This window comes from Dermacentor silvarum, chromosome 10, assembly GCF_013339745.2.
Source record: "Dermacentor silvarum isolate Dsil-2018 chromosome 10, BIME_Dsil_1.4, whole genome shotgun sequence".
Classification (NCBI taxonomy): Eukaryota; Metazoa; Arthropoda; class Arachnida; order Ixodida; family Ixodidae; genus Dermacentor; species Dermacentor silvarum.
The window spans coordinates 2,505,817-2,521,869 of NC_051163.1; the positions used below are offsets into that span (position 1 = coordinate 2,505,817).

Genomic DNA, 16,053 nt, shown 5'->3' on the forward strand with positions numbered 1-16,053 from the left:
GAATGAGCTCAGTTAATGAAGTTGCCTTAATGCCACAAAAAGTACACATATGCACGCACGAAGACATGACATGACATGACGCTGTCGAGACACGACAGCGCTCGTCCGCGTCTGTCGTATCTTCGTGTGCGTGTGTGTACTTTTTTTGCGCTATGTATATCTGAAAGTAACTATGTTAGACCAACTAGCCCAACAGGCAGTCCTTCTTAATGCCACAAGACATGAATCTTTAGATATGAGAGTTGCTACATTTACTTTGTTAGGCACAAGGTTTGCACTTGGGTGGTTTTGATTCCTTTCAAAATGTGCAGCTTGAATGTGGTTCACAACCGTGTGTACACTCCTAGCCGTGCACACAGGAGCGAGAGCATCTTATGCAAAACACTTGGGACTGTGGGCATGAGTGTTTATCGAGATGCTGGCGGAGTAATTGCTGCCGTTTACAACTCCAATAAATGGCAATATGAGTAAAATTCTGACATTCTGTATATATATTATTTTGCTTTAAAATGCTTTCAATCTTGGTGTCATGCTGATTTAAAATGGAGCAAGAAGAACAATATTGAAAAAAAAAAAAAAATTTGTGCCCGTATTTTTATCTTTCCACTTGAGAGGTTAACTGCTGATGCAATATTTGATGTGTGTTGCTTGAGCGGGGCCCTGAAAGACTTTTCCATGAAGCTTGAAAAATGCCTTGAAATGGGTGCCTTCCATGCTGAAGGAATTTTGCAAAATGATCTAGTATGACTGGAAGCTATGAAAGGGTTCACTCCTCCACGTCAGCAAGTCACACCGTGCTTCAACGTTCTTGGCAATTGTGAGCAATATGAACCATGCCATAGGGTTCCCACCAGCCTCAGGAATTACTGCTACGTTGGATGTGGTTCCCATCGCCACCAAAAATGCCTGGCAGCCTTCCTTTGAGAGACATGTCTTACGACCTAGGAGGGGCTCCGGTAATGGCAAAGCAGTGACGCTGGCGAAATGTAATGCGCAGTACAGCTTCATGCTGTGTTTGTTGGAGCGAAGGTGCGAGCGGGCAATCTTCTTTAGAGAAGAGTAATACTTGTTTGTGGTAGTTGCGCCTGTGAATGGGGAAGTAGCAAGCTTTTCTTCCTCCTCTTGCTTATCTGGGCTTCGCCGCTGGTCTCTACTTCTTGCTGCTAAATTCATTCAGCTTTTCTAAAATTTCTATTTGGGCTACCCCATTGATAGGTTTCATGCTATCCTTGAAGAAAATATGGCGTCAGTGCCACCCAGTAAACACGAGAAGCTGAGCGCTAGTAAGAGAAAGCAAATGATGAAGCAGATGCGCTCAGTCATTGTCATTACGTGTAGCAGAAGAAAAAAGTTAATTTAGGGCTGTCTCTGCAACTGGGAAGGCAACGTACTTGAACACGAACCATGTGATCGCGCTATCCAGGATCACCACTGCCATAGCATTGGCGGAGAGGTAAAATCTCGGATTGTTACTTATTTGTTGGTCATATGTTTGAATCCTTGTGGCACAATGAGAGCTTTTCTTCTTTGTAATTTTCTCGCAAAGAATTTGGGGGTTCCAGTGATGATCCAGAGGGTCATCAAAGCAACCAAAGAAGTGAGCCCGCAGCAGTTATCACTAAAAAAGGCGCTATGGTGACTTGTGCTGCCAGTGTGATCATTCATTTTCTGCTGGAAGTGCACCACTCTGAACATAATTTGATGAGGTATATTTATCTAAGTTATCATCCGATGGCTGACACCTATGGGACGGTGACAGTTGGCCAGCAAATTCAAAGTGTATGACGAGAAGTTTCCTCTTTGAAAAGAGCATTAACCAAATTAAATTTCTGCTTATGACCACAGCCTAACAGCAAACTTGGTAGACACAGTTCACAACTACTTGCTGTACTGGTAGAATGCGTTAATTTACCAATCCCAAGTTGTGGTTCATGTCTCATGCAGATCTGTGAGGAATTTTATTACGTTTACTGTCGTGTCTAACCTCACAAAGCTTTTTTTTTCTTGACTTCTGGTTGTGTGTGCATCAGACTTGCACATATCAAAATACCGTATTTTCCGGTCTATAAGTCGCATCTTTGTATAAGTAGCGCCCTCTCAAAACGGCAGTTTTTCCGGGAAAAAAAAAGTATATACTGTATTTTCTGGTGTATAAGACTCAGTTTCTTTCTTAAATTTTCGGCGGTGCGTCTTATACAACGGTGCATCTTAAATGTATATATTTTTTTTCTTTTGGCAAACTGTGAAGGAACTAGTGTTGATTAGTCTTTTTCTCTAACTATTATGACAATCCAAAGGATGCATCATAAATGCATTAACAAAAAGTCAACGTCCCAAAACTAGAGTTCCACAACAAAAAACGAAACAGAGTCAAGAAAATGAAAAGAAAAAAAAAAGAAAACGCGTCATTTTGCAAGTTCTCAAATCATGGAGGCTGCGCGAGTCTCCGAAGCTGCAAGCGGTGAACTAAAATGGCAAAAGATCGCGACAGTTGCGCTGCTTGCCCGAATGGTTTGGCACTTGCCACGCTGGGCAGATTCGAGCCAGTCACCATTTGCAGCTTTGTTTGTTCGGTTTGCTTGCTTGGCTGTCGGTCACGGTTCACCGTTCACCTGCAGTATGTCGCCTACTAAACGAGAGCTGTACAGCAAAGGTTAAGTTGACTGCTGTGGAGTAGGCAAAGGAGCACGGGAAGCGGGCAGCAGGCCGTCATTTCAATGTCGCCAAAGAAGTCGCAGTTTCACCCAAAAGGCGAAGCATTGATTGCGATAGCAAATTAGCAGAGAGCCATACAAAGTAAAGATAGAACTTGTATCGGCCATATCGACTTGTAAACAATCGCTTTCTAACTAAATTAACAAGCATAGTGTCAGCGCGCACAGCAAACATGAACCCATCACACTCGATGACCGTGGACACTTTGCTGTCAAAACGCTGCAGCAACAGCGAGTGAAGTGACCTTTGTGCTGTTACACAGCACGCGCAAAGCTACGAGCTGCCGACGCACCTATAGATTCTGCCCCCAATGCAGATCGCTCTTAAAATACGGCCGCGCAACCACGCGCAGCCGCCACATATGCAGTTGCAGTAAAATTTTGCCACTTCATAAGTGTTCTTACAGAGATTAGTACTTCGAGACGTTAATTCGGCATTTCACAATATTTTCGCAACCTACATTATCAAGTTCCTTCGCAGCAAGTGCGTGAATATAGGTGTGTCTTATACACTAGATTTTACTTAGGAGCTTGCGAATAGTGGGGGGGGGGGGGCAGGGGTCTTATACAACAATGCGTCTTATACACCAGAAATTACGGTAAATCGCACTGGTGTATAAGACTCACGTGTTCGTTCGGTAAGCGATCTAAAAAATCAGTGACGTTTCACTTCGTGAACGTGGGTCACGTGCAAGCGTATGGGTTCCATTCCTTTAAACTTGCGATAGCAAAGATATGGACATTCCAGGTGCATTTCTGCCTTCATGGTCGCCGCAATGTTCCGTGTAAAGTCCAAAGGCGATAACATCATCCCCGCGCACCGTATGCTGTATATGCGAGTGAAAGCGTGCGACGGTGAGCCGAAGCACGCGCTAGGGAGGAAAGTGGGAAAGCAGCACGGGATGGGAGGGGGGGGGGGGGATGGCTTGTACTCTGGTAACAACTGCATAGTTTGTGCAGCGGGGCCCACCGTATTTTGAAAGCGATCTGCTGATGCGACGGACTTCAGGGTCAGTTGACTCGCGGTCAGCCTGCTGCCAACCTTGCGTTGCGTTACTGCTCCGTCCTTCTCGCACAGCGCTCGGGAACTCGATCACGAGAAGAACCCGGTACCTCGATAGCGTGCACAGAACCCGTAGCAATTAATTCTTTCCCTACGATGGGGAAAATAGGTGTTTTTTATGTTACGGCAGATGTTCTTTTTCTGAAGGAACTATTGCACTCCATATTTAATGTAATATATAAACAGAAAGTCATGAGGGAGGTAGTGGCTGAATACTGCACCAGGGAGGCCAATTCCTTTTCTGGTGAGGGAGTGACTTTGATGAAGCTTAGTGGGCCTGCCTAGTTTGGTTGCACCTGAACTAGTATAGCCCCACTAGCTCTCGGCAATATGTATTTTTTTTTCTTTGCCGGTGTCAGGCACCACTCAAAAGCAGGGAGAGGCCTTCGTCCTGCAGTGGACATAAATATAGGCTGATGATGATGATGATGATGATAAACAGAAAGCAAAATCAATGCACTTTTCACGCATAAAAGTTTTATTAACGAGATGTATGTCATAAAAAAGTTATAAATTGTTAAAATCAAGATTGTACAATAAAATTGCACAAGGTTTGTAAAGACTCGCTTGTATCTACTACAAAAAATGTGTTTAAAAAATTATGACATATACAAAATGCATTGCTGTCTATTAGGCACTATCTCCGAAAAAATCAAAATTTTTCATTGAACAGGTATTCCACTACAAAAATTTAACTGCAAGCACTACAGTTGGGCGTGCCGGGCTGCGGCCACCGTTGTTCCGGGTTGGTTTGCGTCGTCGTCGCTTTCAGACTCGAAGTCCGACGAGAAGTTAGTGTTCTCTGCCTCGCTGCTATTCGAGATGTATCAATAAGATCAGCCACAGAGGCAGCGGAATCACGATATCTGCAATCTCCCGAAGCACGCACGCCGTTTTCGGAGCCGGACATTTTTGTGTTCTGCTTTGGCGATAGAAAAATTCAGGGCACGTTTAAAAATCACCCCTGGTGGAGAAAAAATGAACTGCTTAGAAAACAAAAATATAGTTTCTCCTCTTTCACGTCCGATGGCTCAGTGTGTCCTTGAGCGACACAATGAGCACACGGCGTGGACCATCTCGAAAGCGAAGTTACAAACCATCGATAGTGGGCAGCCATTTTTCCGTTCTCCTTTGACGATCGCGAAACTTCGAAGTGCGTTTAAAAATCACCGCCTTGCGGGAAAAAAAGTGCACTGCTTAGAAAACTATTTTAAAGTTTTCCTTCACGTCTGATAACACAGTATGTCTGTGAGCAGCGCGGAAGGTCTCGAAAGCTGCAATTTCAAACCATCGATAGAGAGCTAACGACCCTTGTAGGTGCGGTACGGAAAGAGTAAAGTGGCAGAGGAGGTCAATCCAGTGCACTACGCAAGGTACATAGTATCCAATGCAGTTCTGACGGCATTTTTTGGCATTTTTTCCGGGGGGGGGTATGTATATAAGGGGTGAGTTAATAAGACGCACTGACGAAAACTTCAGAAAAATGAAACGCGACTTATATGCTACTTGTAATCAATTACATTTTGTAAATGATTGATTGCTTTTGTGAATAACTTGTTATTGCTTCTTTCACCCGTTTTAGTGGTTGGTGGCGGCAGTTATGGTCGGGGATTGGACTTGAGATACTAAGGCTCTGAGGGAATTGGTGCGTGCCCTCGTGCAACCACGGGTGCTTTGGCATGAGAGGAGGAGCCGGGAAGGAGGGGAATAAGAGGAGGTGGTGTTGCTTGCTCGTTCATTTGGTCGGTCAGGCTTACATTGACAATCATCATGGTTCCTGCACAATGTTTTTTCTGCCTGCTAACGTTCATAGTAATCCAATTACTTTTTTGCAGTAACCAATTACAGTAGAACCCCGCTGTTACGTTCCCGGGTGCTGCGTTTTCCCAGCTGTTACGTCGTTTTCGGCCGGTCCCGGCACAGCTCCCATAGAACCCAATGCATTGGTAACCCCCCTGTTACGTCACAACTGTGGGACTTTTCCCGCATCATACGTTGCGAAATGCCACCCCGCACTGGCCCGAGCAGCCACTTTGATTTTTTATGTCACTTGGATTGGTTGCTTGACGATGGCATTGACCGCCCAAAGTGCTGGGGGCGACACTTATGATGTATTTTCGGTTTCCGCCAGCAAAAGTATGGCCTTTGAGATCCATATTTGCTATCTAAAGATGGTGTCTATGACGCGTTGCGACCCTAAAATTGGTTTTGGCTCATAGATGTTCCGTATAAAGCCCAAGGGTGATAACGCCGTCACCGCGCGCCGTATGCTGTATGTGCGAGTGAAAGCGTGAGAGAGGGGAGCTGACGACTGTGTCTAAATCTTGCGCGCGAAAGAAAGAAAAGCAGGAAGGAAGCGCGCCTTGTTCCGTTGCACTCGAGGCACTGGCGAGGGAGCAAGGTGGGAGGGATAGCAGGCAGCGTTATGCTCTGGCGTCAACTGTGTACTGCGCGGCAGCGCGCTGTCGCGCTGGCCATATTTTGACAGCGATCTACGTTGGGGGCAGAGTCTAGGCAGTGTAGGTGCGTGCTGTGTGTTCTCGGCGCTCAGTTTGCGTTGAAGCGATAGACAACACCGCGAAGGTCACTTAGCTCGCTTCTGCAGCGGCGCTTAAATTCCTCACGTCAGCGTTAGACAGCGCGTGTCCACGCTCATTGAGTGTGATGTGTTCATGTTTGCCTGTGGGCGCTGACACCATGCTTGTTAATATACTTAATAAGCAAATGTTTACAAGTTTATACGGACGATAAAACTATTATTCTTACTTTGTATAACTGTCTACTAATTTACTTTCGCAATTGACACTTCGGCTGTCGGGCGAAACTACGAGTTTTTTTTCACACGTAAGAGTTAAAATAATATTGTGTGCAGTTCAACACTACAGTGGAATCTCGATGATACGAATCTCACGGGGTCACGAAAAATATTCGTATTAGCCGAAATTCGTATCATCGAAACGCAAATAAAACTAGGCAAATGCGGGGATCAGATCGCGAAAATCGCGAGAAAAAAATCGATTTTTGAAAACCACACGTTTCGGTGTCTGCAACGCCTAATCTGCGCTGCATCAAAATCGTTAGGCTGAAAACACACTAAAAGTGCCCGAAAAAGATTCATTTGTCAGTGCACAGGGTCAGAAAACAGCCTTAAATCGCACAACATCACCGCAGTTCACGGAGACATATCTCGTATTTCCCGCCACCGAGCACCGCCATCTTGGTATCGTTCAAAAGCTCAAGGTTTCGCCGTTCCGCTTCTTAATTCATCCGTAGTCGCCATCTTGTAACAAACGCAAAAAAAAAAAAAAATAAAACGCGGGTCTGCGAAAGGTAGTCACACGGGCCCTCCGATGAAAGCGAGCCTCCGATTGGCTGCTGTGCTGAAAGGTGTCTCTCCATTGGTTGCTGCTGTGACAGGGGCAAGATTGCAACCACAGTTGTCTGCTTCGTAAACCACGCCGACGTCTTCACTTGACACGCAGAATTCGGATTACTGAGAGCTCCCAGGTTAGTGATGGATCGTCGCTCGTTGGAGAAGAAATTTTGGACGAAGCACGCCTTCGGAATACGGAAGCGCAAGCCTCCTATACGGCAAGAAAATACGGCAATTAGCGGGAGAAGCGGAGGTGCACCCGACTGAACATGCCACGCTACCTTGCACCGTGGATTACATGCCGCGCTATCTTGCACCATGTGACTCCGGCAGCGAAACAGACAATCGCCCTGTGCCATCGGCACCGATAACGCAGTTGACGGAAGACGCGCCAACGGAGGCTCCCGTGCCTCGGCGTACGGCTGCGCGAATCAGCCGAGATCGTATCTCGGTAGACATAGCTCGCTGCGACTAGGCAAAATGGCGCAAACACAAAGAACGCGGCCCGAAGCACAGCAGCCACTCCGTTCGCCCGATGGCACACGGAAAAGGAGGAAAAGTACAAAAGCCACAAAAGCGCCACCGCTTCAAATTCTTCACGCCCAGTCGCGGCCTCCACGCTGTTCGGCGCCGCGTCTGCGCCTCCGCACCAAAAGATAAAGGGAGAAAGCGCGTGACTGCGCGCTGTTCTCTTTCGCGGCCGTCGGTGGGGCGGCGTCTATTCGTATCCACGAACGCGGGTCGAACATCGATTCGTAACAATCGTTCTCTTGCACGTTGCAAAGTAATGGGGCTCGGCCGGGACCACAGAAAAATTCGTATCATCCGGAAATTCGTATTAGCCGTGATTGTATCATCGAGATTCCGCTGTACTCCCATTTCTCAATTTTTCTTATTTCCCGGCTCTTAAATTTTTTTTTCTATGGTCCCGTGCTAAATGCATCTGCAGGGTTCTACTGTACATAGAACCAGTTACTTAATGAGACGAGCTGTAACAACCGACACCGCTTTGAGCTTTTGAATTTGCTGGGAACTACAGTGGGGCCTCTTCGATTTGCCACTTCTTGCTACCTGCGGGCTGCTAAAGCCAGCTGGAGCGTCTTCATCTTTTTCAGGTTACTCCGCCCACCGCGCGGCACACTTAGGTTGGGCGTTCATTTTTCTCAGCCTGGACGGTTCTGGCTTCCTGCGGGCTGCCAGAACCAGCCAGGACAATCGTGATCTGGCAGTTCTCTGGCTAGCAGACGACAAAAAGAGGTGATGAGCACTCGCCAACATCTTTTTGGGGACTCGACGGAATGCATCTAGCCAGCCTTTGCTACGTTGGATGTTCGGTTGTGTGTGTGGGGTCAAAACCGCGGTGTGTTACAACTTGGCGGTGGATGTGATTAGAATGTGCTGATTGGCTAATGGCCAGCAGGTCTATATAACCGCGCATATGTTTGATTATTGCTCTCGATTATGATAGATACTGTTCTTGTCTACGGCGTGCAAGTGCAGTTCCATGTGCGAGCTCCTGCTCTTTCAGCACACTAGAGCGGCCAGAAGAGAGGCACCATCAGCTGAAACAACTTTCCAAAGCAGGTGCAAGCAGTCCAATTAGGTCGGCAAGAAAATTTGTGCATATAAAGGTACCCTGCGTCGATCCTGCATTGCCAGTCTTGTCAAATGATGACAGAATAGCAACTCATCAATGCCGGTGGGCAACGTGATCATTGCGACCAGATAACCTCGAGTGATTGCCTTTGGTGATACAATCATTTTCACGAAATTTACAGTCGTGGAAATGGATGTACCAGACAGCGTTTATTGTGCTGTTCAAACATAGGCACTGTGAACGTCCTGTGCCGAGTTGCACGAAATCTCGTGATAGTAGGTAATCTCCGAATGCGATTGCGTGAGAATACCACTTGAGCTCTTAGAAAAACGTAACATATTCCCATGCGGGCAATGCACAAATTGGCCGACTACACACAGCGAGCCGGCCGTTGCCATCCCAGAAGAGTGCTCACATTTATCTCGGCCAGCTGTCCCAGCATTTCATTTTGCAACCTTCGCTTAGGGTTGTATTGAGATCCCTGCCCACTTGATTTCCTATCGGGACTGGAACTAGCTGGTCTGGCTGCCAGCGGGCTGCCAGAACTCAGAGAGGCCCAGTAGGGGTTGTGCAGATGCACACAATTCAGGCTGGCAAATCTTTTCTTAATATAGAAGGGTCCTTGGGGGGGGGGGAAGACATTCTGCGGATAGTATCTGCTGTGCGTATCTCGGCCAGATTTTTCACTCGTGTGCAGCACGTGGTGCTGACAAGTGGAGCTCAAAGTCACCTTTTTTCTCAGATGCTCTCTTTTCGGTAGGAGCCACCTCCTCACCCTTTCGGGGCCTTGAGACGCTTAGCATGTGAGTCGTGTATCATGACAACAATTTACTGGCGCAAGTGGGAACGGCCACCTTTGTAGCTGAGAATGAAAATAAAATGTTTACTCCTGAAAAAGAAGCTTATACAATCGTGTCGTAGCTAATTCAAGGTTAGATATGCTGAACCCCAATTCTGCAGTGCCAGTAGGACAACACCGGCTGTAGTTGTTAAGCAGCGTCTGATAAAGCTTTCTTTAGTGCGTGTCGATCTAGAAGAATTGCAATTGGTAACATAGTTGAAGCAGTGGAAGGAAGTGTCAGAATGACTGCTATAGATGTCTTCAGCATTACGGTGTGATCACTCGAATGGTATTTGCATTAACGTTGACAGTCATCAGGAGATGAGTTCTGCCAGAGTGAGTGTGGGTAGTTGTGCACAAGCATCACATTTAACCTCAAATGCTTGAGATGGCCAACTTTCTTAACTGGTCCACTTCTCTTTGACCTGTGTATAGAGTCAAGCCTGGCCCATCCTGCTCCAAGGTCAAGACCTCATTGGTATTGCACAGACAGGCACAGGCAAGACTCTGGCATTCCTCTTGCCAGCCATGATCCACATTGACAGCCAGCCTGTGTGAGTGCAAATCATGTCATCCTTGGCACCAATGGCCTTCTTTTATTGGTGGCCAAACTGAGTCCTCGTATGCAGTTCTGCTGCAAACAATATTGCTATGTGCCCATTGTGGTAGAGATGTACAAATAGGTATCTTTCAATATGCAATAAATGTGAGGTGAGTATTTTTGAGATGCAATAGGCATTTCTGTGCCATTTATTTTGGATCTGAAAAAAAAAAATGGGAGAAACATTACTCTTCGGCACAACAGGGGGGAGGGGGGTAAGGGGCAAAGGCAGGGAAGAAGCAAATATTCTTTCTCCAGCAAGAAAAGAGTAAAAGAATAAAGAAAATGAAAAATAAAAAGACAGAACTTTGTTTTAAAAACTTGACGCATTTATATAAGCAGCACAATTGCGAACACATAGTTTAGCTATTGCGAACACACTTTAGCTATTGTGGCTTCAATCGTTTTTGTTCCTTAATTACTCAATTGTGCTTCCTGCATTGTGAACTTGGTATGTGTCTTCTCAATCTAAAAATATGTGCCGATATATAATACAGAACTTCGATAATATAATGCAGTGCAAATTTCACTCACTCTCGGCGAGCCCCTGATCGACTTGGCATCCTTCTTGCTCAAGATATGTTTGAATAAAACTCAGTCATGGCTTTGTGGTCAGTCAGAGTACCCTCTGTAGTCCTCACCACGCGAAATCTATCGTTAATTGATGACGATCAAGAATTGATGATGCCGGCAAATGCAAGCAGGGCTCTAGTGAGTACCCTCTGTAGTCCTCACCACACGAAATCTATCGTTAATTGATGACGATCAAGAATCGATGATGCTGGCAAATGCAAGCAGGGTTCTAGTGTCTTTGTTAGAAGACGCTTTGGACGTCATCATGCTCGCCTCCATAATTCGCAGAGGCACAAAGGCTAGAAGTCCCGAGAGAAATAAAAGCTTTCTGTCTCCAGACACCTGCTCCTGGTCTGCATTTATGCCGAGGTGTTTTGTAAAGGCACTGCTGTGTTACAGGAAAAACGCTCGTGGTGTGACAGCAGAAGCTTTGGTAGTTCAGCAGTCTTGTGCCATGGCCGAGATGAGTCTTGGAGCTATTTTTCATGGCACGACTCATGCCGCAGATAAAGGAGACCAATGAGAGCGACCGCTTCAGTCACATGCACACGAGGTCATTGGGGAACTGCTTGGCGGATCATTTTGACACTTGCGGTCATTCTGTCGGGAGGAGGCGATACCTCCATGCTGTCAGGTGACTGCTGCAGCAGCTAACTGCCAGTTGGTGTGGCCACATCACACTAGGGAGCCTACATGTTTGGTTTTTTTAGGCTCCCTGCACCACCGCACAGCTACATCTGCGTTTTATTGCTGCCGCGGCGCTGCGCATAATTTTCCAGAGGTAGAAAATTGAATAGGCCCAATGCCTGTCGCTGTGTGCTGCTCCAAGTGCATTTTCACTAGCCACTCCTTAAGGATTTTTGTGCTTCATGTGTACATTTGTGCAGCAAGCTTTCGTCACTCGCTTGCTGCCTGTGTCAACTGCAACATTCAGAGTAACATGCCATAATTTTCACTGATGAAAAAGTTCAAGGAATAAATCGGAGAGACAAGCAAAGCACTGGGTCTTTCCTGCCTATCCAGCTGTCCTGTCAGTTTGATTTTTTCTTTCAACTTATTCCCCGCTGGAAAGTGTTGATTGGTCAGCCAACACCTTACAGTCTGAAGTGCAACATTCTTTTTATGTTTCATGTGAAAACCTGAGTAAATATTTTTGTCATTGTGCAACCTTGTGCATCCAAGCCCATCTGAGGTTTGCCTCACCTTTGAGCAGGGCTGTGCTGTGCATAGAAGTATATCGTGCAGCATATTGGTCTGCTCCTGAGTTGTTTGCACATGTAAACACACAAGAGCATAGTGCTAGAATGACATTTTGCTGTTGACAAGATGCTTGTGGTGCTTGTATGTGCAGACCCAGGGAGGAGAGGACAGGCCCGTCATGTCTGGTTCTTGCTCCAACGCGCGAACTGGCTCAGCAGATTGAGCGTGAAGCCAAGAAATACAACTATCGAGGCATTAAGTGGTGCGTAATTGTCATACTTTACCTTGTACATGGGGTGCATGGAAATGACTGATGTCAGTGAGGGAATTGCATGCAGGTTGAGAACTGAGTTGACAGAAGGTGGGCAGTGCTGTACAGGGTTGCAGACCAGCCAATAAGACTTGCAGGGAATGCCTTTGAGTTTGTGGGTTCTTGGTGTCTCACAGGAGACCAACCACCGCGGGTTCGAGCTTAGCGAGCCACAGGGCCGCGTCAGCCGTCGCCTCCAGCACCGCTCGCGCGCGAGCTCAGAGGCCGCAAGGGGCTACCGAGCGACGCACGCAAAAACACAGTAAAGCCCCGAGTTGACGGAAACCGTTTAATGAAACCGTCGGCACCAGCACTGCACAAACGCCCGCGCGGCGGGGAGCCAAAGAGACGCACCAGGGCGAAAATACAATAACAGGTGCCTATAGCACGTCGCGGCGAGAGCACAGGCTCAAGCTGGGACACGCCGCTAGGAAAAGTCCCGGCGGCTATGCTACTTGCTCTGGCGATAACCAATAGGTCAACTCTCAAGAGCACTGGCAATATCCTTCGGCTTAGGCCTTCGGCAAGTGCGGCTCGGCGGGGTACAACCTCGCGCGAGCACTAATGGCACCGCTCGTCGGCTTAGCATCAGGAAAAAAGATCAGCACAAAGTACGCGCTCCCCGCACGGCCAAAGGCACCGTGCGCGAGCTCCAGTCCTAGTCACAAAGGTGTCGGCGGACGAGAAGAAAGCATGAATGTACCGTGCGCTGGTCCCGGAGAGAAGTCCCGAGGCACGCTTCCCACTAGCAGCCGAAACGCAGCCGCCTCGTGACGTCAGCCCGCCCTCAGCGCAACCGCCGCGTGCGCAGCGCCACCGCGGGAACCGGTTACGCGGAGGACAGGGAAAAACCGGGGGGGGGGGGGGGGGGGATAGCAGAACAGGTGTTAGCCCGCGCAATGGGGCGCAACACTCACTCCCCACAAGTTGTATCACTGACTCCTGTACTGCGGGCAACCTTTAATTTTTGGTGTTTTGTTTGTGGGGTCTCACACATGGTCTTGGGACAAATTAACGACAACACAGTAATGTAAGCAATCAAAAGGGCATTTATTGACCATTCATACACTAAAGCCTGCTAAGCGAATTACTACCCATAGAACAAATCGAGGAAGTTCGACTTGCCGCAACTGGATACTGAGCGAATGTGTTCACTCCCATGCTAGACACATACAGTCACGCAGTCATGTTCGTCCATCCCAGTGCCCCACTGCGATGCCTTTCTCGCGATGGCCCCACGAAGTGTCTTGGCGCATGCGCTGAATGTCTGCACAGCTCGCCGACCCCAAGCCAAAGAGATACATGCTACTTCCTTTCGTGCCCGAGTAACCCGGCCATTAGGTGGCGTTAGCAGTGCAACACTCACGCCATCTCAGGCTAATCTGCAACCACACGCCCCGCCACTGGCGCTTAGTTACGTGGAGAAGCCGGATTACAGGAGACGCAAGAGCCATGCGGGGAAAACAGCATCAGGGGACGCGTGAGAGTCTAGCTTCCCTACATGTCATATTCTTCATCTGTAGCTCGAAAAGTTTTGTCATGCTACTTTCTGATATGTTTGCTACTTGCTGTATTAATATGCATAATCTGCAACTGCATATGTACAATATGATGGTAGCACACTGTTGCATATGTTGCGAGTAGAGCGATGACGGCGATCATAAATGTGATGAAAACGACAATGCAGCTTTTTAGGCTACTCGATCCGTCAACTGGGCAGTTTCTTTATACTTTCGAAATAGTCTGTAAATATATTTTCATTCATACCTCTATCTGTGACATTTTGGAGGAGGTAGGGGTTTCAGCACAAAACAGAAGTCTGCGTCGGACTTGTCCTCGGCTGCCCTGCCATGCTGACAAACAAAGCCACTGGTTTAACTGAGATGCTAGCACCGTGATTATCTCATCCCTGGCACCAATGCTGTCAACAAATGGCTTGGCACATATTTGCTTGTCGCTATGCCCAATCGATGTGATCCAAGGATGCTTGCAAATGTGGTTTTCTACTTCAAGGGGACAGGTGTCTGCTTGGTTTGAACCTCACGCAGACCAATTAACCAACTGGCGCTTACGCGAGAAAAAGCTATGCGACCTCTTCGGCAAGCTCACTGGTTATCATTGCTTCACTAAAAACGAACGCCTGATGGATCTCGGCCAACTACCAAATAGTATGTCACTTGCATCCTTGATGAGCTAGCTGAACTGTCCTGTTGTCTACGGACAACTACAGTATAGACCACTTATAACGTAACCGCTTAGAGTGCACAACCAGATATAGTGCGGTCTTTTCAGACTCCCGTTAATTTTCCCATAGTACTCCATGTATACACGTATCGCCTATAGCGCAGTTGCGGGAAACAAAATACCGGTTACAGTGCAGCTGCCTGGGAGTACGGAAGTCAGCGGAGAAGGCGAACGCTCCCCTCAAACGGGCGCCCCAAGGAGTGCTCGAGGAAGAGAGACGAAGTGGAGGAGAAGGGCACGTGGTGCGAACGAACAGCCAGTGAGGCTGAAACGAGAATCTTGAGTGCGAGTCGTGAAATATCACGGCGCGCATAGCGAGCGAGGGCCACAAATCTGCCAACGCCGGCCAACGCTCGCATCACGATAACGGCAATAAACGAAACTTCAGGGAGCGGGCAGCGCTGGCACAGCACGGTGAAGGGCGCACACGGAGACCGTGGAATGTGAGGGAGGAGGGCGGCAGGGAAGCGGATTTCGTCTCGGAAACGCCGCCGCTTCGGTGGCTCCCCTCGCCCTCCCTCGTAGCTCCCTCACTTTCGACTGTCACCGTGCGCGCCCGCCGCCGTGCAGGTCGCTGCTCCAGTCGGCCCGGCGCCAGCTCCCCGAAGTTTCGTTTTCTGCCATTATCGGGAAGCGGGCGTTTGCCGGTGTGGGGGGCAGTTTCGTTGGCCGGCCTGGGACAGCGCTGCTGCTTCCCTCTGCGCTGTAGCCGCAGCGTGCAAGGTCAACACGTCACTAGAAGGTAGAGGAAGCATAAAGGAGAAAGAAGGGTTCACTGCCATTTTCTACGCGTGGCTACGGTAGCGTGGCTGAGATGTCTGCACGTACACGCATGTTCCGGCGCAACGCAGAATCAGCGACCTTGCCATTTCAAAGTGGGTGAAATTTCCGCCGCGTTTCTTTTTTTTTTTGTTCGCGCGCAACATTGAGGCGTCTCTCCTAAGCTTTTACTTTATGGCGGCGCCGGAGCAATGCCGATCGGAGGCACCACCGCGTGATTTGGTTCGAATTAACGAGATTCGACTGTAAATTGAATGCAAACATTCTTGCCGCATTCCTCGACTGTCGCATACGCATGTCGGCTCGGTGCACATGTTTTGCATATGTGTGGGCCTTGAAAATTGTTGCTTTGGTTATAGTGCAGTGCCGCTTACAGTGCGGATATTCGCGACTCCGACGACTTACGTTATGAGCGGTCTACACTGTACTACATACAGTAGAACCTCGTACCATTTCTTGGTGCCAACATTCGTGTTCGAGAACACAAGAAATGACCCAATACAGTTATGCTTCTTTCTTACCAATACATCGCCGAAATGCTATCATGTAATACATTTTCCGGTTGCTAGATCCCACGTAAACAAGATACGAAGCACACGTGATTGAGAATGGTTGTTGCTTGCCATGGCAGATTCCTCACAATACTCGCCCACCAGTCTCGCGTAAAAATGCCTGCAGAGCAGACACTCTGTTTCCTATTCTGGTACCAGCAAATCTCCTCACGGGTCGCCGCACACGGCATTCACAGCTATCGCCA

At 48.0% G+C, this 16,053-nt stretch overlaps 1 protein-coding gene across 2 annotated transcripts in view; it reads left to right on the top strand.

Annotated features, from left to right (window-relative positions):
* LOC119466402 (probable ATP-dependent RNA helicase DDX43) overlaps positions 1-16,053 on the top strand; it is a 176,023-nt gene that overhangs the window by 58,060 nt on the left and 101,910 nt on the right. For both annotated transcript variants that reach the window (XM_049657255.1, XM_049657256.1), the window contains 2 exons: positions 10,024-10,142; positions 12,114-12,224. In XM_049657255.1, coding sequence (XP_049513212.1) covers positions 10,024-10,142; positions 12,114-12,224 — 230 coding nt within the window. The remainder of the gene's footprint in view (positions 1-10,023; positions 10,143-12,113; positions 12,225-16,053) is intronic.